At 42.9% G+C, this 27,706-nt stretch overlaps 4 protein-coding genes across 10 annotated transcripts; 2 read left to right on the forward strand and 2 right to left on the reverse strand.

Annotated features, from left to right (window-relative positions):
* Positions 1 to 595: 595 nt before the first annotated feature.
* LOC116256107 (E3 ubiquitin-protein ligase AIRP2-like) lies at positions 596 to 3,436 on the forward strand. The gene is made up of 5 exons (XM_031632315.2): positions 596 to 1,351; positions 1,834 to 1,984; positions 2,187 to 2,253; positions 2,366 to 2,600; positions 2,950 to 3,436. The coding sequence occupies exons 1-5, from the start codon at positions 1,287 to 1,289 to the stop codon at positions 3,158 to 3,160; spliced, it is 729 nt and encodes a 242-aa protein (XP_031488175.1). The 5' UTR covers positions 596 to 1,286; the 3' UTR covers positions 3,161 to 3,436.
* Positions 3,437 to 8,175: 4,739 nt separating this feature from the next.
* LOC116256159 (cytochrome P450 90A1-like) lies at positions 8,176 to 12,284 on the forward strand. Of its 4 annotated transcripts, none has more exons than XM_031632402.2 (10): positions 8,186 to 8,473; positions 8,559 to 8,696; positions 8,807 to 8,937; positions 9,030 to 9,348; positions 9,488 to 9,637; positions 9,800 to 10,078; positions 10,737 to 10,823; positions 10,918 to 10,996; positions 11,621 to 11,763; positions 11,897 to 12,284. In XM_031632402.2, exons 1-10 carry the CDS (start codon positions 8,402 to 8,404, stop codon positions 12,029 to 12,031), a joined length of 1,533 nt encoding a protein of 510 aa, XP_031488262.1. In that variant the 5' UTR covers positions 8,186 to 8,401; the 3' UTR covers positions 12,032 to 12,284. The 4 variants fall into 4 exon arrangements, with proteins under 4 accessions (XP_031488264.1, XP_031488262.1, XP_031488263.1 ...); XM_031632401.2 differs by lacking the exon at positions 8,186 to 8,473 and adding an exon at positions 11,237 to 11,343; XM_031632403.2 differs by adding an exon at positions 11,237 to 11,343 and having other exon boundaries at positions 8,186 to 8,937.
* A 5,224-nt stretch (positions 12,285 to 17,508) lies between these two features.
* On the reverse strand, positions 17,509 to 24,377 carry LOC116255832 (high mobility group B protein 3-like). 4 transcript variants are annotated; one of them, XM_031631875.2, is made up of 9 exons: positions 24,184 to 24,377; positions 23,233 to 23,298; positions 21,673 to 21,801; positions 21,462 to 21,519; positions 21,326 to 21,370; positions 20,482 to 20,562; positions 20,309 to 20,392; positions 20,065 to 20,134; positions 17,509 to 17,782 (listed from the first exon to the last, which is right to left on the reverse strand). In XM_031631875.2, exons 1-8 carry the CDS (start codon positions 24,360 to 24,362, stop codon positions 20,093 to 20,095), a joined length of 684 nt encoding a protein of 227 aa, XP_031487735.2. In that variant the 5' UTR covers positions 24,363 to 24,377; the 3' UTR covers positions 17,509 to 17,782; positions 20,065 to 20,092. The 4 variants fall into 4 exon arrangements, with proteins under 4 accessions (XP_031487735.2, XP_031487737.2, XP_031487734.2 ...); XM_031631874.2 differs by lacking the exon at positions 17,509 to 17,782 and adding an exon at positions 17,801 to 18,418; XM_031631877.2 differs by lacking the exon at positions 20,065 to 20,134.
* A 948-nt stretch (positions 24,378 to 25,325) lies between these two features.
* On the reverse strand, positions 25,326 to 27,255 carry LOC116255831 (ammonium transporter 1 member 3-like). The gene has a single exon (XM_031631871.2). The coding sequence runs from the start codon at positions 26,914 to 26,916 to the stop codon at positions 25,516 to 25,518; it is 1,401 nt and encodes a 466-aa protein (XP_031487731.1). The 5' UTR covers positions 26,917 to 27,255; the 3' UTR covers positions 25,326 to 25,515.
* Positions 27,256 to 27,706: the final 451 nt, after the last annotated feature.

The following is a 27,706-nucleotide window of genomic DNA, read 5'->3' on the forward strand; positions in this document are numbered from 1 at the left end:
TTGGAATATTTATCTTTTCCGTGTCATCTTATCTAAGCTCGATCCAGCCCAGTCAGATAAAAACAACAAGGCCGAAAGGTTTATTTATGTATCGAATCGACTGACTGTGGATAGACCTGGCGAGGCCCTTTTGTCTTTGGCGGTTGCAGGAGGCGGCGGGAATTTATACCTCGGGAACACTATTCATAATTTACGACTGCAACTAAAACCGGCAATTGACGAAACTGAGAGTGAGAGGAGAAGTAGGTGTGAAGGGCGATGATGATGCAGGGGCTACTGACCGCGGGGATAAGGCGCAATGCTTTGTCTGCTTGAGAGCAAAATAAGAGTCTCTATTATTTATTTATTGGTACTGATTATAATATTCGCAGTAGGGAAGAGGGGGGGAGAGAGGGGTTGGAGAAGGGAGATTCCTCTTCCTCTCTCCTGCTGGGCCCCGCCCCGCTTACGGCCCTCCTACCCGTCCCTAATCACGTACCCGCTACTACCCCACGTCACTCACACCCCAACCTAGATATTAACACCTACGCATATTATCGCCCTAACATTTTTTTTCCGGAAAATATTTTTATTTTACCGAAATGCTAACGTCGTGAACGCTACCAACCGGTAGGAGTAAAGGTATCTTGCCTCCCTTGGTTTTAATTAATTATCACAAAAGATAATGACAGGAGATACAATTTGAAGGAAGTGGTGTTGTCGTAAATAAGAACGCATAAGTGAGCTAAAAGTCAAGCATCCAATGATGCTTATCCCGTTTCCGGTGACCGAAGAGATCGTCAGGCAGAGAGGAGGAGGGAGGGAAAGGTGGGCTGCGCCGTGTCATCGGTCCCTCTCGCTCGCCTGATCGGCAGGAGGGACGTTGCCATTGGGAATTTGTGTGTTTTTGAGAGAGAGAGAGAGAGAGAGAGAAGGAGAGAAAAGGGTTCCTGGTGTGACCTGCTGTTCCTAGCAGCCTTCCACGTGGTTCTAGAAACGGAGGGTGCCTCTGCATTTTACCTCGTTCCACCCTGGGTCGTCTCTTTGGTGGAGAGGGAAGGAGAGAAAAAGAGAGCGAGCGAGAGTTCTCCTGATGAGGATTTCTGTTTCAGTTAAATCGGGTGTGGTTGTTTTCCATCATCTAATGAGGGTTTCTGTTTCAGTTGAGGGTCGGGTGTGGTTGCTTTTCATCATCTAAACATGGTTGTGAGAATTTACTAGAATCTGGCTGCCCTTTTACTATAATCTGGACTACACTTGTTGTTGTTCTTGTTGTTGGGGAGAGAGAGAGTCCGATTACGGCCGCAATGCGCAAATCCTTCAAGGATTCCCTCAAAGCTCTCGAAGCTGATATCCAGCACGCCAACACCCTGTAAGTATTCTCCACCCCTTCCCTTAACACCCTGTAATTTTAATTTTTAATGGCACGCTTGATTGCTGAATCGATGATCCGCTGCCTTCCTCTTCTTCTTACTCTAGTTGTTGTTACAATAAAGTTCACGGTCAACAATTAGGTCGGACGGCGCTTTATTATCGGATGCTCGGGCAATTTGCCAATTTCTTGAGAAAGTCCCCTTGATTTTGTTGGGACATCACCTGATTTTCAAACCAGCCTCTTTCGATTTTCCGTCGCCGTGAAGGTTCTTGTGTTTGAGGGATGGGGATTTTGCCTCTTGCTGTTTCTTCCCTTCACCGTTCAAGAGAGAGTGGTGCCTGCTTTTAGATGGTCTTCACCTCGCTAGACTAGGGTTATGCTTTGCGCCGGCCAAGTGATTAATTCAGTTTTCTGGGAACACACACACACACGCAGAGTAGCATGTCAGTTCCAACTGAAGCATTTAATGTAACATACAGGGCGTCAGATTATCCAAGGGAATATGATGGGGCGTGCCTCCAAATGAGATTGTCATACAGCCCGGCAGCTCATTTGTTTCTTTTTCTAGTGCAATGGACTGATTGCAGTCTCGCTGGTGCTCTGGGATTGATCAGGATCCTGATTTACAAGGTGAGTCACATTGTTATTGACTGTGCTGGTATTCATTACTCACTTAACCACTCTCTTCCTTTTTCTTCCTTTATTTTTACTTCCAATGCTAGCCCATTGGCACTCAATTGCGCTTCCATTCCTTTTTCCTCATCTGTTCGGGTATTCCGGTTGTATATTTCCTTCAAATTTTGTAGTTTTTTAACTAGCCGGCGTACTTCAGGTCTATGTAGATGGGAAAACCACGATGTCCGTGCATGAAAGAAAAGCCAGCATCCGAGAATTTTATGGTGAGCCAGCTCATTTTCCTTTCTCGTTACTTTATAGCACGCTTTCTTTTTGTTCTGTGTCTTCAGCGTTTTGGCCGGTCGGCGTCTTATATTGGAGTTTCTCATTGAGCAGCTGTAATCTTTCCTTCTCTGTTACAACTCCAAAGAGGTATAACTGATGCGGAAGATCGAAAACAGAGAGAGGCTTGTAGAGAAAAGTACAAGAGTAGAGATGACGAAGAGAGGGGAAAATTTACTGAAGTAGATATCGAGAGGGAGGAAGAGTGTGGAATCTGTATGGAGCTGAACAGTAAGGTTGTCCTGCCAAATTGCAACCATGCTTTGTGCATGAAGTGCTACCGTGATTGGTAGGGGGGACTCCATCACACCTTGGTTTATTTTGTTTTTGTTGCTTCCTGAATCCTGATCCTATAAATTCTGTTGGGCAAACAATGGGATTATTGGTAACCATTATGGTAGCTTTGGGAACCGACCCTCGTTTTGGATCCGGAATAATCGTGCTTTGGTTTTAACACTTGCCCCCAGAAAGAAAAGTTGTCTTTGCCAGCTTTTTCCTCCCTCCCTCTCTCTCTCTGCCTCTCTCTCTCTCTGCCTCTCTCTCATTTTCTTAGGATTAGTTTGTTGGTTAAAAGAATCCAAAAAAAAAAAAAGGAAAGGAGTTGAAAAAAACTAATGCTACAATTTTGATTGCTGCAGGCGAGCACGGTCACAGTCGTGCCCCTTCTGTCGTGATAGTTTGAAGAGAGTAAATTCAGCTGATCTTTGGATATATACTGACAGTCGTGAAGTTGTTGACATTACAGCGATCTCCAGGGAAAACCTGAGAAGGCTATTTCTTTATATAGATAAATTGCCGCTTATTGTTCCAGATTCTGTTTTTGTTTCATATGATTCTCATGTCAGGTGATTGTGGAAGTTATTCTGGAGCAGTAGCATTATGCCTCCAGCTTTTAGTCAAAATTTGGTTGGGCTCATTTCCTTGGTCCTGGGATGATTATTGTGGTCCGTGGACTCTTTGGAGGAGCTTTGTTGGCGCTGTTTGAGCAATGTGTACAGGGAAAGCATTAGCTTATGTATAGGATGTAGCTATGTAATTAAAATTGTACATTCTTAAGAAAGCTTCCTTTGTTCTGAGAGTCAAAGTCTACAGTTATTTCTGATAATATATTATCCATATATCCCCCATGCTTCTCAATGTCTTTAGCCGTTGTTTTCCTGATGCTTGAAGATTATTTCAGAGTGATGAAGCTCTTGTTTTGAGGGAGCTGATTTTTGTTGAGTGATGTATGCTGCCCCATCAGTGATGGGTTTCTGTGTCATTCGATGCTGGTTCATTTCATGTTTTCTTTAAACTCTCTCCACGCTCTAATCCTTTCTTCTAGTGGGGGGTCTCATTTTTTTAAGATCGTCAGGGCAGCTGGAATCCTGGGCCTTCTGATGTTTATATATGTCGAGGTGTCCAAATGGTGGTCTAATCTTCTATTGGTGATAAATTTTCTTCATAGCGATGGAGATACTCTGTTTGAATGACGTTATGGCAATTGGACATGTATATCTACCCTCAGCTTTTTTCGGTTTTGTTCTGCACTAATGTCTCTAGCAGTAAGAAGAGCTAATGATTCGGTAAAGGCTTTTCCATCTCTTCTGTAAGGTTTTGTTTAAATTGTGTCGCAGTTTAGTGGTGTTATTTTATTGTTAGTGCTGCCAATATCAGCCATTATGTGAGTTTCTTGATGTTTGCCTGTTTAACCACTGTACCATGGTTCTTGTGACTAATGTGAATGAGATAGGTCCAATTTTCATGGAAACCCGACTAGGTCTCGCTTATCCATGTCTAGCTATCTTGAAAGGTAAGCTGCAAAATCATGGAGCACTTGGCACAATACACCTAAGAAGCATGCGAAGCAGGTTCTTGATCGATCATTTGTACATGTTCTGCTATTTGGATTCTGGAGGTTAAGGGACTCCAATCAAGTGAGATTTGCTGAACAGGAAATAGTACCTGATTTTGTTGGCTAGCTTGTGGTGGTGCTGACTAGTGCTTGTTCAGCTGCTAACGGTTGTCAAAAGTGATGCAAAAAAATGGCTCTGGACAGTAACTTGAGAATATCGCATTGCTTTTTCTTGATCTGATCAAGCAACAAAAATGAAGTCCCAAGGCTCCAAGTATGCTGAACTGCAAAGGCTTTGATGTTAGTTGCTTGAGCGTTTTGCGTGATGTAAATTTTTTAGGGCGACTTGCTAATGGCAGGCTAATATGGGACTCAACCAAAATCAGGAGTCCGGTTCTATTGGTTGAGATGGAAGCATCTTTTCCAAGTTGGGTCTGTATACTCTTTGCTTGTCTGAGCTGACCCCTTGAAGAGGTATTGTCTCTGGTCCAGGATCTGGTCATCACCTCATTCAGTATCTTTATTATGTGGTCTTTCTCGAATCCCTGATGGTTGGTGCAATGGTCAGGACAAGGGTTGGTAGGAGATCAGTTTCTATTTCGATACCCTAAAGTGAACGAGATGGGGTATGTGGGGTTTGAAGAACTATAGTCCACAATGTAGCTATGGACGACAGGCAGTTTACATGTAACGATTCTACACTGATCTTAGCCAGAAGGCTCAGAGAGGTATGATTACTAGTAATACAGTAACACCGCAAAATTCCTTTAAATCCAAAAGAAACCACTTTTGAGGTGTATAGTTGACCATGCTGGTTTAATCTGCAACACCTACTGTTGCCTCCTCAGCGTAATACTACAAGGTAAAGGATTCTCAATGTGTACAACCCCAAGGAAATCCCTTGAACCCCAAGAACTTAACAAGCAGGGTGAGGCTCAGTAGTGCCAAATACCATAACTAAGCTTGTACCACTCACCAGTTGCCTACCTTCTGTGGAACGTTTTTTGGTTGCGGTTATGACTGATTATGTTTGTGCAAGTAGAAAATATTATCTAATAAAAAGAACATTGCGTTTTTATGCAGGTTCTAAGAACACCGTGTTCTACTGTTGTGTTTGGCATTTGCTTGTTGGATGTAAGTCTATAATCACTCCAAGTATCTTGGAATATGAATTTGGTGTTTGAGATAAAAAGTGTCCGAAGAACACAAATGCTTTTCCTGTCAATCATCTTCTTAAGGGTGTTATGCCTGTTTCATGAAATTCGTTTACTGGGTGGTGCAATGCCCTTTGGTAGGTTCAAGGCAACGTTCTATAGGAAGCAGACGATACTGGCATTAAATTTTAGATGGAAACCTGAGCGTCAACTGAACTGAAAATGGAAAGAAACTTTTAGTAGAAATCACAGGCCAAACTTTGGGTGAATGGTATTGTCAATCCTTCAAAGTTCATCGAGTTAGATAAACAAAGGAACTAAAGACAAAATTAGTGTAGAGAGTAAGTCTCTACTTCAGTCAATTGATTCTTAAGGTGTCCTTTCATCAGAGCCTCGATCCGCTTCCTCACAATCAAAGACAATCATAAATAAGTAAAACCAACTTGCTCGACCATAACGGTTGAGGAGATTAGGAAACCGTCAACAGTAGCGATAACACAAAGGCCGAACCACCTGCCTAATCCCAGCTTACCTCTCGAAAGAAAAGAAGAAGATATTGCGGGTTAGGAAAAACACCCAAAGGAGATCTAGTTCTCTATCAACGAACAAATAGAGAATACGACCCCCTCCATGCATCGACTCTCTCCACGGAAGCTAAATTTTTGAACACAACAGCTTAAAGTTAAATTGGATGAAATATGTGCGTAAGTGTTCCTTCAGTTTATAAATGGAACTACATACATATGAAACAAAGGATATACAATAACTTTGGAGGCTGCCTAGAATTACAAGGTGCCCCGAAGATGACTTGGGAACCACTAAAGGATCCCAATCCCTTCTTTCCACCCTGACTACCATTAGAAAGTTGACAAGAAATACATGTCATCCGATAAATCATGCATCGCCACCTTTACTGATCCCACTCCTTCGAAAGCCGTCACGCACCAAGGAGTCCAGATAATAGGGGCTAACCTCTTGTGATTTTAGCATCTTCGCCCTTTTCAAGGAAAGGAGTCCAGACAATAGAAGGTGTCACATTTTACTTCTGACATTTGAAATTAATAGGGCAAAAAATTGATTCACTTACAATCGGCGACGATCAAAGGTCATCTTGGAAGATGGTGAGGGATTTTATAATGCTGAGGAGAAGGTTCATGATTCTATTTTTAACTAACGTCCAAAGAATTAGAGTGACACCCCACGTATGTAGGGAAGGACTTCAGCTTTTCTATTCGTTTACACTTTTCTGGATATGTAACAAAGGCTAATTCCAATCTACCGAATTCAATACTAAAGTCGGCTCGTGCATGATTGTTACAACATGTATCAAAGTTGAGTTCAGAACTAGAACCGTTGGACGTTTCACGCAAGAAGCCTGCTGATTAAAAGAGTGATCAAACACTCCAAGTATGTGAGAAAGACTAGTTAAATATCCATGTATCAAGTTTTTCATGAGTTATGGTCCGTTACGAGGCACATTGGGATGTGCTCAGCTATCAGCTAGGTTTCATCGATTAAAATTTATGGACAACCCCAAAATCATGTAACCAAACACTTATTCAAGTCCTCTCTTCCCGCGATTGGGAAGGGAGAAGAGGGACGAACATTACTCCTGAACATAGAGTTTCATGAAGTCAGACGACGTTGTCTTCTTGCATGTGTACGACCTCCTAGGTTCTTGATACTTGTACATTGCATCGAGTACAATCATCTCCTGATCAAGAATGAACATCAGAATCGTCTTCTTTCTTCCGTGCGAGCGCTTATGTTCTTGATACTTATAAATTGCAGCACCAATCATCTCATGATCAATAATGAAAAGAGTTTTAAGCAATTTAGTATATATCCTTATCGAGACTAGGAAAAAGAAATACAAGTTATTTTATTACAAATGTAAGCTTCACATTTATGGTCTCATTAATAAACAACATCACATCTTGTGGTTGTAAATAAAATTAATTTGACATGGCGACGAACTAAATTTGCCCTTGTTATGAATGTTTGAACTCAAATAGAACGCCATACCGTAGAATAGAAAATTCTACCTTATAAGCATAAAGAAAATTATTATTATAACTCATTTTAAACATACCATTGGTAGCAACACCATTCCGAAAAAAGGTTTTTCCCTTGGTTGTAGTTATAAGTTCAGACTCAATACAGTAAATCTGGAGAGATCTAGTTGTTTTGAACATGTGGAGCATAGTAAAGATTTTCTAAGTCATGATCGGGTTTCTCAAATCATGAGTCAACAAGTTGACGGAGTTTGAGTTATTCGATGCAAAATCACTGGCCATACTAAAGTTCTACAGTTTCTAGCATGGAAATGAATATAAACGCTAAAGATACAAGCCCAGCAGCATGTCTAAGTTAATACCTCGAAATATCTCAATCTCATACATAGAAAGCCAAAATTACTAATTTCTAATTAAGTAATGAATGACTAACTTGTCAAGAAAAATGAAAAATCACAACATTCGGAACTAAGAAACAAGGCCTTTCAAAACGTGTGTTCATAAAAGCCTTGTTGACAAAAAGTCACACACTTTTAGAAAATAATTCTGTTTTTTAATTTCAAATTATTATTTTGAAATCCTACCAACAAAAACCTTGTTGGCAAAGGCTGCATGTAAAAGTTGATGATGAATCCTGAGGAACTCTTTTAAACAAAATCACCTAATTATTTACGTAGAGGCTTGCATCCATGTAGGTTGGTGGATGAAAAATTATTTACGAACATGAAAAAACTCGTGCTCATTAGTTAAGTTGTTTTAAAGATCAAATATTTCTTCCATTAACCCAAGTCAAGTCCATTTCTAATTTAGGAATGGCGAAAAGGGCTAGGAATTGGAGTAGAGCGGTGTTTTCCTTTTGTCGAGGGAAGAGGGCGCCGGAGAGTGAAGCGAGCGAGAGAGCACTAGGCTCGAGGGACAAGAACATTGGGCCAAGCGGGGATGGCTCGAGGGAAACCGGCGAATGCCCGCAGCACGCGGCCTCTAAAACATGCCTCTTCTGCTTCGCTACACACCCACCGTCTCCATCCGATAGAGATTTTCACCTTTGAATTAAACTGCGGACTCTGGCGGAGACGACGACCTTCTCATGCCTGCCTGCAACGTTCCCCGCCTGCACTCAACTCCTCCTTCTCTCATCCCATCCCCCATTCTTAGCAATGTAATGTTCTCTTTTTTCACTTTACTCAATCTCGACACTTTTTTTTTTTTTTTTGACGCACATGTAGGTGCGAAAACAATTATAGAGGAGAGAGAGCAGCTTCTTGGTTCCACCTTCCGCTGCAGCTCCTGGTAATCCGTCCAGTAATCGGTATCCGCCGTATTATTATATAAATAGCTTACCTTGTAAGGGGGGAGGAGAAAAAGAAGAAGCGCAAGCGAAGGTGATTTCTTTTTTTCTCTTCATTTGTTGGCAATGGCCGATCTTTTCTTTCCTCCAACTCTGCTCCTCCTCTTCCTTTTGCTCTCTCTTCTCTTTCTGTACTTGAGCCAGAGGAGGAGGTGGGCCAGGGACGGCATCCCCCCCGGCACTCTTGGGCTTCCTCTGTTGGGCGAGACGCTGAAACTCATTTCGGCTTATAAGACCACGAACCCGGAGCCTTTCATCGACCAAAGGAGAGATTGGTGAGTCCTTGATTCCTCTTTTAGCAGAAGAACCAGATCTCTCCCTCTCTGTATCTCCGTGGGCGTGTGTGATTGTGGGAGAATATAATTAGGTATGGGGACCTGTTCACGACTCACGTGTTTGGGGAGACGACCATATTCTCCACAGATGCGGAGGTGAACCGCTTCATCCTGCAGAACGAAGGGAAGCTGTTCGTGAGCGACTACCCGACTTCCATCTCTAACCTGCTGGGCAGGCACTCCCTCTTGCTGATGAAAGGCGCCCTCCACAAGCGGATGCATTCTCTCACCATGAGCTTCGCCAACTCTTCCATCATTCAGCATCACCTCTTCGGCGACGTAGACAGGCTCGTCCGTCACAATCTCCACTCCTGGGGGCACCGCGTCCTCCTTCAGGACGAGACCAAGAAGGTGTCCTCCTCCTCCCTTGGCTATTTAATTTCCGTTATCTCCTCTGCACCTTTGCCTTCTCTTGTTCTTTTTCTTCTTGTTCTTGGGGATATTACACGAGATTGAATTTGACGGAGGGGGAAGCGAACTTGGAACGCAGATAACCTTTGATCTGACGGTTAAGCAACTAATGAGCTTCGACCCTGGGGAATGGACTGAAAAGCTGAGGAAAGAGTATCTGCAAGTCATCGAAGGATTCTTCTCCCTTCCCATTCCCTTGTTCTTCACCACCTATGGCAGAGCTCTTAAGGTCGGTCGGCCCTCCTTTTTTGTTCTCTTTTGTTTCATGGTTGTATTGTTTTGTTGAGATTACTGGGCAGGAGGGTGCTGTTTTCCTGGCTCTTTGTCTGTCCGTGCGAAAATTATGATAGAGATTATTATTCATCTGCGAGGGGATGGGTTTGATGTTCAGGCACGATCGAGAGTTGCGGATGCTTTGAGAGCAATTGTGGAGGAAAGGAGGGAGGAGAAGAGACAGACATGGAGGGGGGAGGAGGAGGAGGAAGACGAGGTGCGGAAGCGGAGGAAGGACGATATGATGGAAGCTCTGTTGCAAGAAGGACTATCAGATGAGGAGATTGTGGATTTCCTTTTGGCGGTTCTGGTTGCAGGCTACGAGACAACGTCCACGATCATGACTCTGACTGTCAAATTCCTCTCTCAGAATCCCCTGGCCTTGGCCCAACTAAAGGTATGCTGTGGAGAGGAGAGAGATACTGCAGAGGCCTTGTTCGAGATTATTCTGTTTCTTTTTTCGCGCCATTGCATACATTTTTTTCTAATTATTTGATATTTCAGGTAATCAACCAATGAAATGGCACCAAAAATATACACATCTACTAATACTGGATGCCTTAATGACGTCTTTGTGCGGTTCCAACAGACCGGACCGGCAGAAGATGCCTCCGGCGGAAGCCCTTCTTTTGCTTGGTTGGGTTCTTTGGTCTCCAAAGAAAGGACCCCCTCACCTTGTTGCACATAACTAGCTTCGAACTTTGTTGGGTTTCCGGTATCACGATGGGGAAAATAAAAAAAAGATAATAGGAGGAGGAGGAGGTGGATAGAAAAGAGCAGTGGCAGATAATTAATCGTGCCTGTCAACTGGAGCCCAGACAACTGTGGAGGGAATTGGCCTCTAGCTAGCTAGGGAAGCGATTTACCTATTCGTCTACAGGAATCCAATGATAGTTCATTTGTCCTATGCGCCCCCTCCCCTCGTTCCCTAAATCCAACCCAGATTCCCCTTCTGGTTTGGGCCCTTTCTCTTGTGAATTAACGGTCGGGATGTACCTGCCATGCATGTCCTTTCATTTCCGTAGTCTCTAATCTTTTGGAGGGTTGGGGTGCAGGAAGAACACGAGGAGATCCTGAGGAGAAAACAAGGTTCGCAAACATTAGAGTGGAGCGATTACAAGTCCATGTCCTTCACACAATGCGTAAGTTTCATGCTGTCTTTCCTCTCTCTCTCTCTCTCTCTCGTGTAATTGTTTCTTACTATTCTTTCTCTCTGCTGATAAATTGGAAGAACAGGTGATAAATGAGACTCTGCGTGTTGCGAATATAATTAGCGGTGTTTTCCGGAGAGCCGTGTGTGATGTTCGGGTGAAAGGTAAAAGAAAGCTCTTTTTCTTACTGATTCGGTGATTCTGTTTATTCTGCTATTGAAAAGCGGAACAAACGATCATAATAACGTCCTAGGGCGGCCCACATTCTTTTTATTTCTCTCGGAGATTTTAATTGTTGACGGCAAGTAAGTTATGATGATCTTTAGAACATGCGCACTGGCGAGAGAGGGGAACCGGTGGTCGATCGGGTTCTCAATAACTGTTGCCTTTTTGAACGTGAATAGGGTACACCATTCCGAAAGACTGGAAGGTGTTCGCTTCTTTTCGCGCCGTCCATCTCGACCCGCAACTCTACAGAGAGGCCCGAACCTTCGACCCATGGAGATGGCAGGTAAATGTAGCACCACAATCGATTACATCACATCTTCCTTTTCTTCACCTGAGACAAGTTAGTTACTACGCTAACCGGGCTCAAGTAGAAGTATTCGCACTCTCTTTTTTCATCACACGCGTTCTCTTATCCATAGTCGTCACATATACCCAAGTAACCATCACCTTATTCAAAACAAAAATGCTCCTCCGCATTCTAATCGTCCGATACCTCTTTGTCTCGTATTAATTACTTCCCCTATCCCGTCTCTCTTATATGTGTCCCCTTTCCTTTTCAGAGCAGCAGCGGCAGCGGCGGCGGCGGCGGAAATGCAGCCGCCGCCTTCACTCCCTTCGGTGGAGGACCCCGTCTATGCCCCGGCTACGAGCTCGCTCGAGTAGAGATATCCGTCTTCCTCCACCACCTTCTTACTGCCTTCAGGTTAATTTCTTCTATTTCTCTGACCCACACCCCTTAACCCGGTTTCCTTCCTGAAAGCGTATCTGCAGATGGGAGGTGTTATAATCAGCTCATCATCATCCTCTGTTTCTGTGGTACTTTTCATATATGACAGTTGGAAGGAGGCCGAGGAAGACATGCTAGTTTTCTTCCCCACCACCAGAACTCTGAAGCGCTACCCCATCAACGTCGTCAGGAACAGTGCTGCTTCCCACCGCACGGCCTCCAACACCACCTGCCTCTCAACTAATTGAAGACAAGAGGCGATGGATGGTGAGCTGGAGGGTTGATTAATTTCTTGACTTGCAAGGCTTACCATGAGTGCTGGGTGCTGATGATCTAACCTCGCCTGCACATGTCATGCTGCTGAAGTTATGTGTTCGGTAGTGGGCGAACTATATGTATATACACACATGACTTGTCTCAAAGAATGTATTTTACATATAGCATTTATATAAGATTTAGAACAAGGAGCAGCTTCTGCTGTGTCGACCAGTGATGTACATCTGATTGTTTCTAGCTACTTCCCCTTGGGCAATTTTGTTTTTTTTTTCAGCCCCCGCTACCCCGCCGCCCAGCATTCCCTTAAGTAAATTAAAATGTGACGCTCAATAATGCTAAACAGTAAACTGTAGTCAGGATGCGGTGGTGGGTCACACGGTTATCTTGGCTGGCCTTCTTTTGGCATCAACTCCGCAGTTTGCGATGCTTGCGCCGCATGCACTACTGGTATAATTTGCTAAACTGAGGTCGCCGAAAGCCCATCTGTCCGTTGACGCTGAAAGATGGCCATATATTCCCACCTTTTCATATGCTATATTGATTTCAGGACCGTGAAACTTTTCATGAGAGAGTGACCACAAAAAATGAAAATACTATTGACACAAAATAGTTGACAAATGGTCGCCGGTAACTATACGAAAAAACGAAGGAAGACAGAGCGGAAAAGGAGACATCAGACAAGGAGAGAAGAGAGAGAGAGAGAGCCAGGGAGAGGGAGCGAAAGCAGAGTTGTGCATGCTCTACACCCTCAAACATACAAATGGAGGCAAAAGGGAGAAAAATGTCTGAGTTCCAAATCTGCCACCACTAACAGATTAATCAAGACTTCCAAGTGAAAAACTTGAGGTCTAGCTAGCTAGATGCATTAGGAAAGGGGAGAACAAAGCAACCGCGAGCGGTACCAAGGTAGGGGTAGGGGGACCGTGTGAACTGTGAACTGCACCTGTGGTTCAACTCTTGTTCTTCTTTCACTTTTGGCGCCTTCTTCTGAGGCTTGTCATTAGCTTAATCCGCAATTACAAGAGCGGCCTGCATTGTGAGCCAAATCATATAATCCTCCATTCTCACTCTCAAAAGTTTATTGAAGTTCCACAACGTGAAGCGGTGCGGTCAATCCGCCGCAGCACTGTGGATTTCTGACCACGAGAGCAGATGAGGAGTGAAAGGGGATTCATAATTTCAAAAGCAGAAGCCGCTAGCGGGCTACGTGTTTGCAAGAATTTAACTAAAGATACGTGTCAACTGCTCCCTGATATCTGTCGCCACGTGGAAGAGCCCCTCCCCTCTCCTCCACCATCACTTCTCCAATAATGACCGCACATGTACAGACGTTCAAATTCTGGGGTCCCGGCTGCTACGGTTGCCGACCGACGCCGGCGGCCGGCGTCGGCCTCGGTGATGGCGATGGTACATCCCTTTCACCCCCACGCTACCCATGATTTAGATCCGCACAAGTTTGCGTACTCAAAAACTCCCTCTTTAAGTTGTGTTTGATAGTTGGGGATTTCAGACCTTGGATTTGGTGTAGAAATCTGCAGAGCTATCAAATCCATCGCGGATTTTAGAATGAAATCCATGGATTCAAAGGGGGAGGGATCCGACCTCCAACGCGGATCTTAGATCCGCGCGGGAGGCCGTGGCTCGAAGAGCCCTGCAACGATGCCACCAGCATAGTCTCTCTCTTTCTCTTGTGATACAATCTGAGGGACGAGCCCTCACTTTCTAGTAGTTGGGAAGCGCTTTGAAGCCCCTTACTGTTGTTTGGAAAGGAGGGCTTTCAAGCATTTTTTTTTTTTGCAAAATCAGAGGGCTCTGAGCCTTCTTTTTCTGCCGTAGAAGGAAGACATCGAAGTTTTCACTTTTCGGCAGAAAAGGAGGCTCCAATTAGCCTTCTGATTTTGGCCAGGAAAGAGGGCTTGGAGCCCTCATTTTCTGCCGAAAAGTAAGATTGGTTTTGGTATGGTTCAGGAAATTCAGACGTCGTTACAGTGGCATGTATAATGTTTTTACCAGCCAGTTTTTTTTTTTTTTCTTATATTGAAAATGGAGAAAAAATGTAATAACATTCTATTTGTATAATGCGTTCAATGTGAGGCTACATGTAAGCTGAATATCAGCTGATATTTTGAGGAAGGCGATTTCGGCACCTTATGGTTGCTGCGACGGATAAGATGTGACTTTTGCAACGTCGATATGGACCAATATAGCTAGACCAATTCTGAAGTTTGGGTTTCAGATAAACTCATCAGAATTATTGAACAGGAAAGCTTTTTGCAGTCGGAGGAAAGGATGTCATGATGGAAGGGAGGAGAGGGACAGGGCGGAGGAGGTCCACCGGCCGGCGGGTTTGGCCAGCACCATCTTTCTACCTTCTCTATATTTTTATTTTCAATTATAGACATACGCCAGCTCGTTCCTCATCAGCGAAATGCAGGAAAAGAGAAACATTATCTGCAAAACAATCAAACCATACTTAAAGAAAAGGACAACGGTGTCGACACAAGCCGCTCAGACCTGTAAAGTAAAGGAAGCATCGTCCCCCAAAGAGAGAGAGAGAGAGAGACAAAAAAAAAAAAAGGTTCTCTCACATTTTCCTTTCTTTTATCTTCAAATAAAAAGATCTTTTATCTTCAAATAAAAAGAAGAGAGGGGGAAAGAACAGGGAAGGACAAAAGGAGAATCAGGTTTGCTTTAATTGTTTTCCAGCTACAAAGGAGGGGCGCGTGATTATCCTTTTAGGTTGGTGGGAGGTTAAATTCGTCACAGAAGCAACAGCATAAAACTCCCTTCATTCTCAAACACGTCACCGCTTCTTCTAACACCTGGTTTTGAAAAGAAAAGGGAAATAAAACCCTAAACTTAAAAGGTCAGCCGCACATAACAGAATTTTTTCAAGATAAAATACATTTTTATTTAGATGAATACCGTCAGCGATAATTTCAAATCTAAACCCCACCACTCCATGTTCCTAAATATAAGTCTCGATTTTGAAGCCACCTAACGAACTAGAAGCTATCTTCATTATTGACTTTAAAACTATATTTAAAATGTAAATTACTATGAAATGCGTGAGATTAATGTCTTTTTCTTTTAATATTGAGTATGCTATGAGAGACACTTTTTCAATTTTACAAGTTGAAATCCTTAGGTGTTGCCGTTTAATATGAGATCCTCTCGCTTTTCTCTCTCATCACTCTTCAACTCAAGAGCACAGACGCGTGCGGTCGTTTGACCCCACAGACGATGGTGGTGGTACCGTTAGGCGATGCATCCAACGTATCTTTTCGTCTACTGGACCCTTTCCTCCCACCCCCAAGTACGTTGACGCAAAAACTAAAAATTTCTTAGAAAAAATATCAGCCACACATCTCCCTCTCTAAATAGCTAGAGCTTAGTTAACACTATTAGATCATTGATGTAACTATACGTATTCAAGCTGTCGCCTAAAATATCTCTATCAACTATCGTTCGAATTGTAAGAACTGACTAAAAAATACCATTTGCCAAAACACTTTGACATCACCGCCCGTACGCCTGTAATTCTTCTGCGTGAACCCTCCAAGTTTAAAAATGTGAAACTCAAAGGGAAAGTTCGTAAATCTCCAATGCATACATTAGATTATAAAAGGATTCAAATCAGGGATCTTAAGTTTGTCAACTTCAAAAGTTGGACACACGCAAAAAAAAAAAAAAAGACGATTTCCGTGTTAAAACATTTTTAGACATTCTGGAAAAGAAAGAGCAAGATGTTTCAGGCCTCAAGTTATTTGACTATTTCTTATAAGACCAATATATTTTGAACGTATGTTCTGTTTATAAACAGGCAAAACAGTTCTTAATTCTTGTGCATATCTATTTGTATTTTCCCTTGCTCGCGGTTGACTTTTTCTGCATGTTTAGGGCTTGAATTGGGGATCGTAGCAGGATCTATTGGGGCTCGCAGTACTAGCAAGGTAAACATGTGGTCGTTTTGTTGACTTTTTCAATCTTCCTCTTGATTGTTCATTTGTTAATGCTAGTACTATGCACCACGAAGGAATGGAAAATTTAGCTTATTTTATTATGATTGTGCAACTGAACAATGTTAGCATAAGAGTTTTTTTTGCATGTAGATGTCATGTTTCTAAGAAGGATCAATTCGGATATGGCCCCACTTCAATTTTGAGTTGTTGTTTCTAATACGATTCATGATTGTACAAATAGCTTGTTCGGCACGGCACTGTAAATCAACCTTAATTATGGTTGCATGAGCATGTTTTTGTGTAAGATGAATAGCACAGGGTCATATGTGTTTTTTATATCATTGTTTCCTATGTTTGTTGTTCTTTTCAAAATTTTCAGTATTTCTTCTGGGTATTATATTTTTCACCATGTTAACCTTACCACATAATAGCTTAACACCTCCCTTCACCGTTTCACCTTCAACAAAATGGACGTGTACACTCGCTGCATAGATAACCTACTGTCAGCACTGTTAGAGGATACCTAAGATATGTAGAATTGTAATATGAACTCGATTCATTTTAACCAGTAATTCCAGATCAGCAACCGTCTTCATCCCCCTAACATCAAATGCTGGAATGCATCTCGTCCCCCATTTTCATAAAAAAGTGTGTACGACGTGTAGAGAGCTATAATATAAACGAAATGATTTGGACTTCTCACCCTGACCATGCAGACAACTTTCCTCATTGAACAATTATCATCGTTGAAAACTATTAAACACTGACCATCAACAAGGAGGGATCCTGAAATCTCCTTATTGAGCTTTCAGTAAGAAGATGAATAGAACTAATTGTCAATGAAATGTTAGGACCTAGCTTTCCAATATCTGATGGATATGACTTCTACCTCAGCCCCCTCACTAAGCATGGTTGGACTGATCGGAGATCCCTCAATTTTAGACGCATTTTGTCTGCGGCTTTCTCCAATGGTTTCCACAAATGCATTGGATCCAAACAACACCAAAGCCAAAGATAAAAAAACCGTTGGAGGCACCTACTCACATATCATGTTATCCTCCCCATCCCCAGTCTTTCGCCTTTGCCATGAAACGACCCGAAACTATAGCGCTACAGCAATCAAAGCATGGTGTGCCACCCGAGCTACCTAGGGCTGAGTCAAATCGTTTTGATACATAACGACCAATTTTGCTTCATTAGGTAGTGAATATAAAGTCATCAGCACGCTGACAATTCTCATAAAACCAAATGTGCAGTCCAAGTTGCCGGGCAAAAACACCTGTGGTGGCCTCATCTCTATTTGGTTGGCAGGCTGAAACATAACTACAACAAATGGAAAAAGCAATGCATGCTTTAACATTCATGCGACAGATCCCAACACACACACACACGACATGAGCATATTATAAACAAAAGGACGAGACAGTAACATTACTGAAAGAGAAAAACCTTGTGCAATTAAATTAAAGAAACGAACCAAAAAGAAACAAAGAAATAATTTAAACAAAGAAACAACGCAATTACAGAACATTCAGGAACACGTACACAATTTTCCAACTGAGCCAGCAAGGCAGGAGATTTTAACTCTCTTGCTCCACTTATAATTTTATAGAGACACCATAATGTAGGAAACTTTTATCAACACATTGCAGTACACCATGTTTCTTATTTGTTCAGTTACCCGTTAGAGAAGATCCTCTTGAAAAAGCCCCCACATGTTGTAAATGACGAGAACATGCCGTGACGACTGGCTACAACTAGAAACACCAAAAGACAAGTAACTTGCTGGAATTATCAATCAACATCAAAGCAGATCCATATCAAGCTAAGTCCAGATGTCTTTGAACAAGAGAAGCTAAGGAAACATCTAGCTGTTCAGTCATAATCCATGTACCCAAAAAAGTACAAACAATATGTCAGCAGATCAGAAGGATACAGTAACTGCATTTATAGCAGCTAATTTTGCAGGATCGTAAGCATTCACATGGACACTCCTAAGAAATGGAGCAACCGTGTTTCAAAAACTTCAGGACATGGTTATGGATCTGGACACCTCAGAAAAATGGTAAATACACAACTTTCTGGAGTTCAATCAACTATATTACCTTCTTTTAATTATGGAATTACAATATGCTGACGAATGCACTTACCATGTATTGACAATCTTATTAAGCATGTATATAGCCATGTTCAGACAGCACCCAAGCTTTTTGGAAATGCTCTACGCATGTGCAACATGCATTTGACATAGATTAGAGGCCAACCATATCGTATAGACTTCTTTGAATGATCAAAATTCCCAAGATTTCCTCCTTTTCCCACTCTGCTAAGAAGCCTAGTCATCTTTCACTATGTCACCTGAGTGTGGCGTGTGGTTGCTGGTGTAGGTGCAGCTAATCATAAAAAATAAATGACAATGTCATAAGTTATAACTTAAAAGATATAATATAAGTATATAACTAATCAGTAAATATAATCATAAAAATATGTCAAATACTCAAAATGCAGACATGCATCATCTTATCCTTTTCCAAACTACCTAGTTTCCTACATGTGCAGACGGTGTATTGCACGGCTGCTAGATAATTCTTGCAGCAAGCAATGAGAGATTGATAATTGTAAAACAAAAAGTAAAACCAGCATTCGGTAAAATTAAAAAGTAAAACTGTCAAACAAAAAAGTTATGTGGAATTAACTAATAACTGACATACAACTAAAAACAGCATTCCTCAACAGAAAAAGCATGGCTTGGACAGAACAGAAATACTGAAATAGATTAACAAATAACATTATAACAACTTAACGAAATAAAGAAGCAAAAGAAGATAAAATAACTTAACGAAAAATAAATAACAACAATGAAAAAGTGAAAAATTCAGAACAGCGTGCACAAATTGGGGCAAATCAGTAGGAAACAGGCCAACACATTAAAAAAAAAAAAAAGAAACAACCACAATATTAAGCATGAAAACATTCGTAAGAAACCAAAAAAAATTGAAAGATTTGTAAAACACAAACCCAGTTACACAAAGTCAAAATCACTGATTTAGGTTGCTGTCACTGATTAATGCTCACTGGCACCCCCGCCGGTATTCGTCGAATGCCTGAGGTTGCATTGAATGAAGGAGGGCTCAATGCCAGAAAATCTGTTGCTCGCAAGAGGTAGGACACTCGGAAGTCGAACACAGAGGAAGGAGGTGCTCACTGCCCACACGTGAAAGGGTTAAACCCTAAACGCATGAGTCTTTTAAAACTTCAAACTCAAGTGAAAAAAGAGGACAAAATTGTCCTTGACACATGCTGACCATGCCGACTCGTTATTGACATGAGTTGGGTGCATGTAAAAAAATAGACAAACTTAGACCCGTGCAGCTGACCTCACTGGACTCGGGCTGGAGCAGAGTCGAAGGCGAATCCGCACCCACACGTATGTCGCGTCAACGCGCGTGCAGGTGCCTAACACACACATTCAGGTGACTTAGATCTTTGATCTTTCATCCTTTTTTTATATCTCATCTGATGTATGTATACATGCTTTAAAGTAGAAACCTTTACCTAGTGCCACTTTGACTTGATGTTATAAATTACTTTTGCTTATCCCCATGATTCTTGACCGTTTAACATTCACCTAGAAATATGACCAGCCAAATCCGTCTAGACAGATCATGTCACAAAATCAATCATATGTTTACAGCAACACACAAATGAATGTCCAACGACTCTATGCCTTTCTAAATTCTCTATCATCTAGTCGTGAAGATATATCACTTAATATCTATGGTTTCTGACACATTCTCTCCATCAAATCTCCAAGGGCATCCAGTGCCACTACAGAAAGCTACAAATTACTGAAAGCAAAAAGGAGGTTGCTAAGAACAACAAACACTTGCATTTTCAGAATAATTTTCATATACTACAGGCTTCAGATACTAGGAACATAACAGCAGGAGCTGCTTCTTTTTGCTTTTGGAAGACAAAACCCTGTGAATCCCAAAGCTTTTATGTATCAACAAAAAAAAAAAAGATCAGCACAACCTACATAGCTCATGCTATGCTCCTCTATACCATTACTCGTCATCGTCATCATCATCATCTTCTTCCTCTTCTTCCTGAATAAGTCCAGGTTCATTAACATAAAAATAAATAAATAAATAATAACAACTCTGCATAATTGTTTTCAAAGCATGACACTGATGAATGCTGAAAAGGAGCACAGCAAGTCCTGCCTTGCAAAATTAATATAAGAGCAGTGGCATGTCATGCTACAAAAATGACACCCTTACCTCTACATCCTCCTCATCCTCATCATCATTCATCTCAGACTTGGACCTGTCAGACTCTTCATCACCATCATCAGCCACACTTTCCTGTTAAGCAGAACAGAATATGCTCATCTACAGAACAAGAGAACAGCTACAGTAGTCAAAAGTCAAAAGAACGACAAAAAAAGATTTACTTGTTTTTTGTTATAGGCCGAAATAAGCTTCTCATATTCACTTTTCTTCTTTGCAGCTTTAGCTTCAAAGGGGGCTTTCTCCTACCAACCAAGAACAACAGCTTCAGAGAAAGAGAGAGAGAGAGAGAGAGAGACTGCAAGGGAAAAAAAAGCCCTAGATCCTGAAAATAAAACAATAAAATATATCTGCTTGATGTATCCTTTACTTGGAAAAACTAAAGCTGAGTTCTTTAAAATGATACAAAAAAACAGAGAATATATGAAACACCTCCTGGAACCAGATTTGTCAAAAGGATGTCTTGGATCTTAATAACAACACATACGGTAGGGGGTAACTGTGTATTGAAAATCCTCATGAAGAAAGAAATAACAAGACTAACACATTATTATTTACAGTGAAAGAGAGACTGTTTCTTCATGGTATGATAAACCAAAGAAAACAGGCCAGGCACTAACATTTGATGAATCTAAAGTTTCTCTGAACACCATCAAACACCTCAACTTGGGAGAAAAAAAATAAACATAGCTTAAAAACTTGAATTACATATCAAGTATCAGTAAAACCACAGAAAAGAAATACAGTGAATTTGGAGTTACTTTGAAATTTGAATAGAATGAAACGCCTCATCTGAGGGCTGAGAAATAAATGCAAATTAAAAGCTCAAGCTACACATCCTCAGAATCAGCTTTAGGTGGCATCTTGAAAAAATTCCAACACCGAACGTGAAAATTACAGTCAAACATAAAAAAAAAATGAAGTTATATTCCATGCATGATAATGGGCACTCACAAATGCAAGAAACAATATCAGAAAAGTGTAAAAAAAACAAAAAAAAGGACTCACAGCATCAGACATTGACTTCCATTTTTCACCTCCTGCTTTGCCGACCTTTAATTTGGAGAAAATATTAAGAATTAATTATTAAAGATTTAACAAACATTAGAACTCAAATTTATAGCCTGTAGCAAGAAAAACTCACCACTGACACAGACTTCACATTAGGATGCTCTTGCTTGTATGTCTTCCTAAATTCTTCCCTGCAGAAAGAAAATGAAAAGCAACATAAAGCCAATAACAAATTCAAAACAACATGAACGATTGAGAATTGTGAAATAACTTTTCTCAAAGGTGCTCAAATCCATGCTACCAACCTAAAGAAGAATGACAAATAAGGAGGAGACGGAATTTACAGAAATACAAAAAAAGCACTAGGAGGTCTCTTGGGCTTATTGGGATCTTTCTTGGCAATTTTTTTTTTCTTTTCTGCCCTTTTACTATTTTTGCTTGGTTTTACAGCAGCCTTCCGTTTCCCAAGCTTCCTGTAGAGAAAAAAAAAATTCAAAAGCATAAGAAAAGTCTTAAAACTCTGTTTCATATAGCTTACATTCTAAAATTGAGACTAAATGGGCTTAACAACAAAAGGTAACGAATCCATCAAGGTACCTATCAGTCATAGAATGGCTCAGGGTAGTTAAATTATCAATCAAGAATTCAGAACTGGCTTTGAGCAAGACCTTAGAACCAAAAGTTGCTAAGTGAAGGGAAATATCAGCATGTTATAGTGATTTTCTTTCTTCTTCCGATCAGGAGACCATATTAGTAGAACCCAGTCTGTTGGCACTCTGAAATAGTACATTAAGAGGAATTTCCCTCGTGCAAATCTTGGCAGGAAAGTTGCTTGCTGCATTATTTGTTAAGCACCCAAAATGAGCTAGCACCTGCCTCCCACAGTTATAGTTACAGAAGAAAAAGATGGAGTGAATGCCTGCACCTGCTCATAATTTCTCACTCCTGCTCTCTATTTTTTCTTAATTTTTCACTAAGTAATTTTCTCCAAATGATTCCACATATTGATTTTCAAAGGATCTAAATGATCCCAACATGTTCCCCTCATTTCTTGTTGCCCCAGAATTTCTTTATGATGATTTCCTACAGAGACCGTTTTCAATTCTCACTCTCGAATTACCTTAAGACAACCAACGAACAAAATAAGCCTACACACTCCTCTTTAGGTCCGGCTTCTTGGTACTTGTCAGTCCAGTGGCACCAATGTCCTTATGGTCAGTCAAGGGACCTCACCTTGACGATGATGTCTTGGCACCACCACTATAGCAAGGTGGTGTCATCGATCAAAAAAAAAAAGAATTTACTAGGGTGGGGGGAGGGGGTGGTGGTGTTACGTAGAGCTTGACCTTGCCCCCATGAATATGGGAGGCAGGACGGGAATAGATCAGGGCAAGCAGATAATAAGCAAGGGTAAGCAAGTGGCCGAAGAAAAGAGGTGGTCAATTCATTCTGTAAAGCCGAGGGCTTTGCTCGTGACGTGACATGATGCTGGGGCTTTGCTAATTTCCGTCACACAAGTGTTTTGACAATTGAGTCCAATGTAAAACAATCATCCACAGTAACATATTGAGACAGTGCAAATCTGGACTTCCCATAACCGAGGGAGATTGCACACACTTCATCTCTTCACCTGCCTTACAGCAGACTCTGTGCAGGAAATGCCAGAGTGTTACCCCATTCATGACAGACTAAGATAATTGCCAGAATGTTTTTTCTGAATAAAAACATGAACATGCTTCTTTCTTAATTTTCTCAGCAAAGTAAAAGTAGAATACTATACCCAGTAAAACGTACAAGGAAAATTTTGAAGGTTACTTTACTGGCGTGCCAACGGCGGCTATGAGAAGCAAAATAGTAATTTCCTAAAGACTCAATTGAACTAATTGAAACTAGTTATTTCTAACCTGTCATCAACAAGCTTTAATGATGCCTCTTTCTTCGTAGCTCCCTTTCCCTTTCCTCCTTTCATCCTAAGGCAAACAAATTCCTTCAAAAAGAAACGAAAACGAGAAAGGCACACAGCATACGAAGCACATGGAGAGAGAGAGAGAGAGAGGGTGAGATGCTTGAGTTCATAGAGATTGTTGTTGAATAATCGGTGTTTGGCAAAAGAAGAACGAAAAGACTGCAAGGAAAGACCACAACTTTGCTCGAAGAGGACGAGCAGAAGCATGATATATTTGCTGAATAAGCAAATATGGAAGGATAAAAAAGATCTTAGAGGAGAGCACACTATCACGTGCTGGAGAAGAACGGGGGGCAAAAGTGAAGGAGGAGGGGAGAATGGAGAAGATAATATAGCTGCACAAGCCGAGAAAGAATTTGCGAAAGATAATCAAAAGGAAAAGAAAATCCGGAAACTGATCAGAGAACCATTTCTTCTTCCAAGAATCATCCTTATGGGCAATATTCAATCAAAGAATCCGCAAGAGAAAGTAAAAAGAGAAGTGGCTAGAATAAGTGGACGAGACCTGACAGTGCAGAAGGAAAAACACAAAAGTAACCGCAGAAGTAGAGGAATTCTGTAACTAAGGTGCCGAAGTTAACTGAAGAAGCTAAAAAAGGAAGGATGAAGGGAAGAGAAGAAGAAATGACGAGGCCGACGCGACGGATGGGATGGATTCCGGAAAACACAGGCAAAAACCGAAAAAGTTCATTCAATTGCGAATGAGCTCGATAGAAGGAATGATGATCAAAGACATTAGAGACAGGGTGGAAAATCAAATCGAACCAAGTTGCCGAATAGGATGGGAGAACACAAAACCATCAAGGCAAACGCAAGCAAAAGGCAACGAGAAACTCGGTTTGCGTGAAGAAGAAGAAGAAGAAGAGGAGGAGGAAGGGGATAGGAGTACCTTTTAGAAACAGAGGAGAGCAGCAGCAGCGACTCTCTCGCTCTCTCGCTCTCTCTCTCCCCCGTAAGAAAGGAGAAGTGCAGGAGCGAAAGGGAAGGGTGTTTTCTGACGAAGGGGGGAGAGAGGCCCCGAATCGAAGTTAGTGAGGTAACCGGACAAGCCGGTGGCTGCGTCGACATTTGCTGCCACACAGGGGCACACACCTGGAAGGGCGATAATGTTGTGACAGGCAGTCGCCGGTTTCGGGGCGGGCGATCCACGGTCAGTGCTTTTCCACGAGAATTTTGAAGCCGAGGGTGAGGGACGCGCCGTTCCCATTGGTTAACGAGAGTAGGGGAGGGAAGCGAGTTTGTGTTTTTTTGGCTCAAGGGTTCGATTCTGCTTCGCAGTAATTTCCTACTTCTTGTTCGCCATTTTTGTATATCTATCCAGCTGTGGTTTCGCCAGAAAAGAAAAAAAAAAAAAAAAAAAAAAAAAACCTTTTCGAACGTACGTACGTAAGTTGATGGTTTACGAGACGGGAAAAAACAAACAGTGGGCTTAGGCTTGGATACTTATGAGTGGCAAATCACCTTTTTTAATTCCTTTTCCTTGCCATTGCTCTCCATGTGCCAATATGTGTTTTGTCTAAAATGTTATCGTTTCAATTTGGTGCATCTTGACAAAGCCCTCGAGCTGCAACCACTTTTACTTGCTAAAGAAACATATATTATTTGCTTCGCAGTATGGTAGCCATTCACATTACATTACATTACACTACACGGTAAGGTCCTCCACGGATGCACGTCTCTCATCTCATCTCATGTGCTCTAAATTCAGAGAGTTGGCTAGGAGGGCTCAACCCCGACAGGCCGCAGACTTTTCAAAATAATGTGAAACGTGAAAACCGGCACCGCAGGAGGCTAGGGTCTGATGCTTTGGCTGCAAGTACGACAAACGGAGGAGGAGGAGGAGAACACATGGTTTATGATTTGTTCACTCTCCCCTTGGAAATGTGTTTCACAGCGAGTTCAGTGAACAGTTCATGAAAGAAGCCGGGATGTTATGTTGCCAAGACAGAGACTTTACATCCGACGGGAGACTGGCGTTCTCTGCGCCTATATAATTCAAAGACACAGATTCGGCGCAAACTTACTCTCGAATCGGTCGAACTCACTTGGAGATCTATTCCTTATTACATGCTTATATTTTCACAGCACAAAATAATAAAGAGAGAAGAAAAAGAAGAAACCAACCCATTCTTCTTCGAGACTTGAAGATGTAAAAACCAAAAGCCTCACGCATGAATACTCAATTACACCTTGTAATTTTGCATGCTCGAATTTTTCAAAATCAGAACGGTTGCACGGGTTCCTGTCGCAGCCTCACGTAGTCGTCATAGAATCGGGGGGCCGATTGACCGTCGTCGTGGTGCCTGGTGTAGGCATAGCCCCCGTGGCTGGAGATGTCCAGCCCCGCCACCTCCTCCTCCCTCGATATTCTCAGCAGCCCCAACCTCCGCAGCACGTAGAAGAGAGGCGCCATGGTCAAGCTCACCCAGCCCACGATGGTCAGCAGCTCCACCACCTGTGCTCCCAGCAGCCCCCACCCACCTCCCAGCAGCACCCCGTAAGGCCTGGAGGAGGAGGAGTAGGCCTGCAGCACGAACTCTTCCTTGGCAAACAGCCCCGTGAACAGCAGCCCCCACGCCCCGCACCCTCCGTGCAGCTGAGCCGCCTCCAGCGGGTCGTCCAACTTGAACCTCGCGGCCAACAAGTTGAGCCCCATAAGCACCCAGGCCGCGATGAACCCGCAGACTATGGCAGCCCAGGGCTCGACCACGGCGCAGCCGGAAGTGATGGCCACGAACCCACCCAGCAGCCCGTTGCACACGTCCAGCGCATCCCAGTGACCCACCAGCACGCGCCTCCCGAACAGCGTGACCAGGCCGGCCGTTGACCCAGCCAAGGTGGTCGTCACCGCGGTTCGACCCACCGCTGTCCAGTTCCCCTCCGACGTGGTGGAAGCGTAGGGAACGAGTATCTTTACGAAAGAGCCCGGGTTGAAGCCGAACCAGCCGAACCACAGCAAGAACGTGCCCAGGACGACAAGCGTTGCGCTGTGGCCTCGCATGGGCACGGGTTGACCGAAGGCGTCGAAGCGACCTACTCGGGGGCCTTCTATCAGTGCCCCCCACAGACCCGCGACCCCGCCCACCAAGTGGACGACGCCGCTGCCGGCGAAGTCTATTGCGCCGGAGTCGAAAAGGAGGCTGCCCCCGTCGTAGCTGGGGCTGGCCCAGCCGCCGGTGGACCAGATCCAGTGCGCGACGACCGGGTAGACGAAGCCAGTCAGGAGGAAGGAGTAGATGAGGTAGGCGACGAACTGGGTGCGCTCGGCAATGGAGCCGCTGGTAATGCCCGCGACCGCGATGGCGAAGGCCCACTGGAAGAGGAAGTAGGAGTAGTCGAAGGTCTGGTCAGGGATGTCGTGGAGGGCGAAGTAAGAGGTGCCGATGAAGGGGTTACCGGAACCGAAGGCGAAGGCGAAGCCCAAGAGGTAGTAGGAGAGGCTGCCCACTGCTGCGTCGATGACGTTGCTGAGCATGATGTTTATGGTGTTCTTGGCACGCACCGACCCCGCGCAGAGCATGGCGAAGCCAAGCTGCATCACGAAGACCAGATAGGCGGAGAAGAGGAGGAAAAGGGCGTTGATGGAAGAGGTGACACTGCTCTCCCACGTCTGCTCTGCCATGGATACGTTGACTGCGTGCTTGGTCGGAAGAGCGAGCGAAGACAGAGGCAGAGGTCAGGAAACGGAATTGGGTGGTAGACGGGGGGCTGTCGCGATGAGGAAGACGAACTTTGGTTGGTCCTCCACGCACGGTTTGAACGGTAGATGATGAGAGCTTGGTTTCTTTGGCGCAACTAGAGCCTTTAAATATCCACTGTCCCTTTCACCCCCGCAGGATCGATCGATCGATCGATTGATTGCATGAGTAGTAGTAACCAGGCCCCAACCTCCCCCCCTCTCTCTGCTTAGCTCCGAAGACGGAGGGGAGAGTGAATTTTAATTTCTCCTTTGTTCCTCGCCAATTTCCTTGTTAATGTAGTCGGGTCGGGTTGTTCGGTTGTTGGGGTCCTTGCAACCCATGACAGCTAAATATGATTATATCGGCCGATAACATGATTGTTGGGGTCCTCCACTCATTCCCCATGCATCATCTTACCTCAACGCTTCTAACAGATAAATTTTATCTTACGAGAGGAGTATGTGTAAGAAAAACCTTTTTGTTTCTTGTACTGCGACAGGCGATAAGAGTTGTTCAATAGAGTCTGAACCGATCGAATAGAAAGAGACTTTAGTTACATTCTACTTATTCGCACATTGATAAAGTTATAAGTGAAGTTCAAGTGTCATTGTCTCTTAGTCAGAAGGCCAAGCCACTCGATCTTAATAAGATGGGATTCGCCTACAACTTGTCCAGAATCGCAGGCATGCATAAAACATTTGGATGAGTATGGGACACTAGGAAGCCTAAAAT

Source organism: Nymphaea colorata, chromosome 6 (genome assembly GCF_008831285.2).
Source record: "Nymphaea colorata isolate Beijing-Zhang1983 chromosome 6, ASM883128v2, whole genome shotgun sequence".
Lineage (NCBI taxonomy): Eukaryota > Viridiplantae > Streptophyta > Magnoliopsida > Nymphaeales > Nymphaeaceae > Nymphaea > Nymphaea colorata.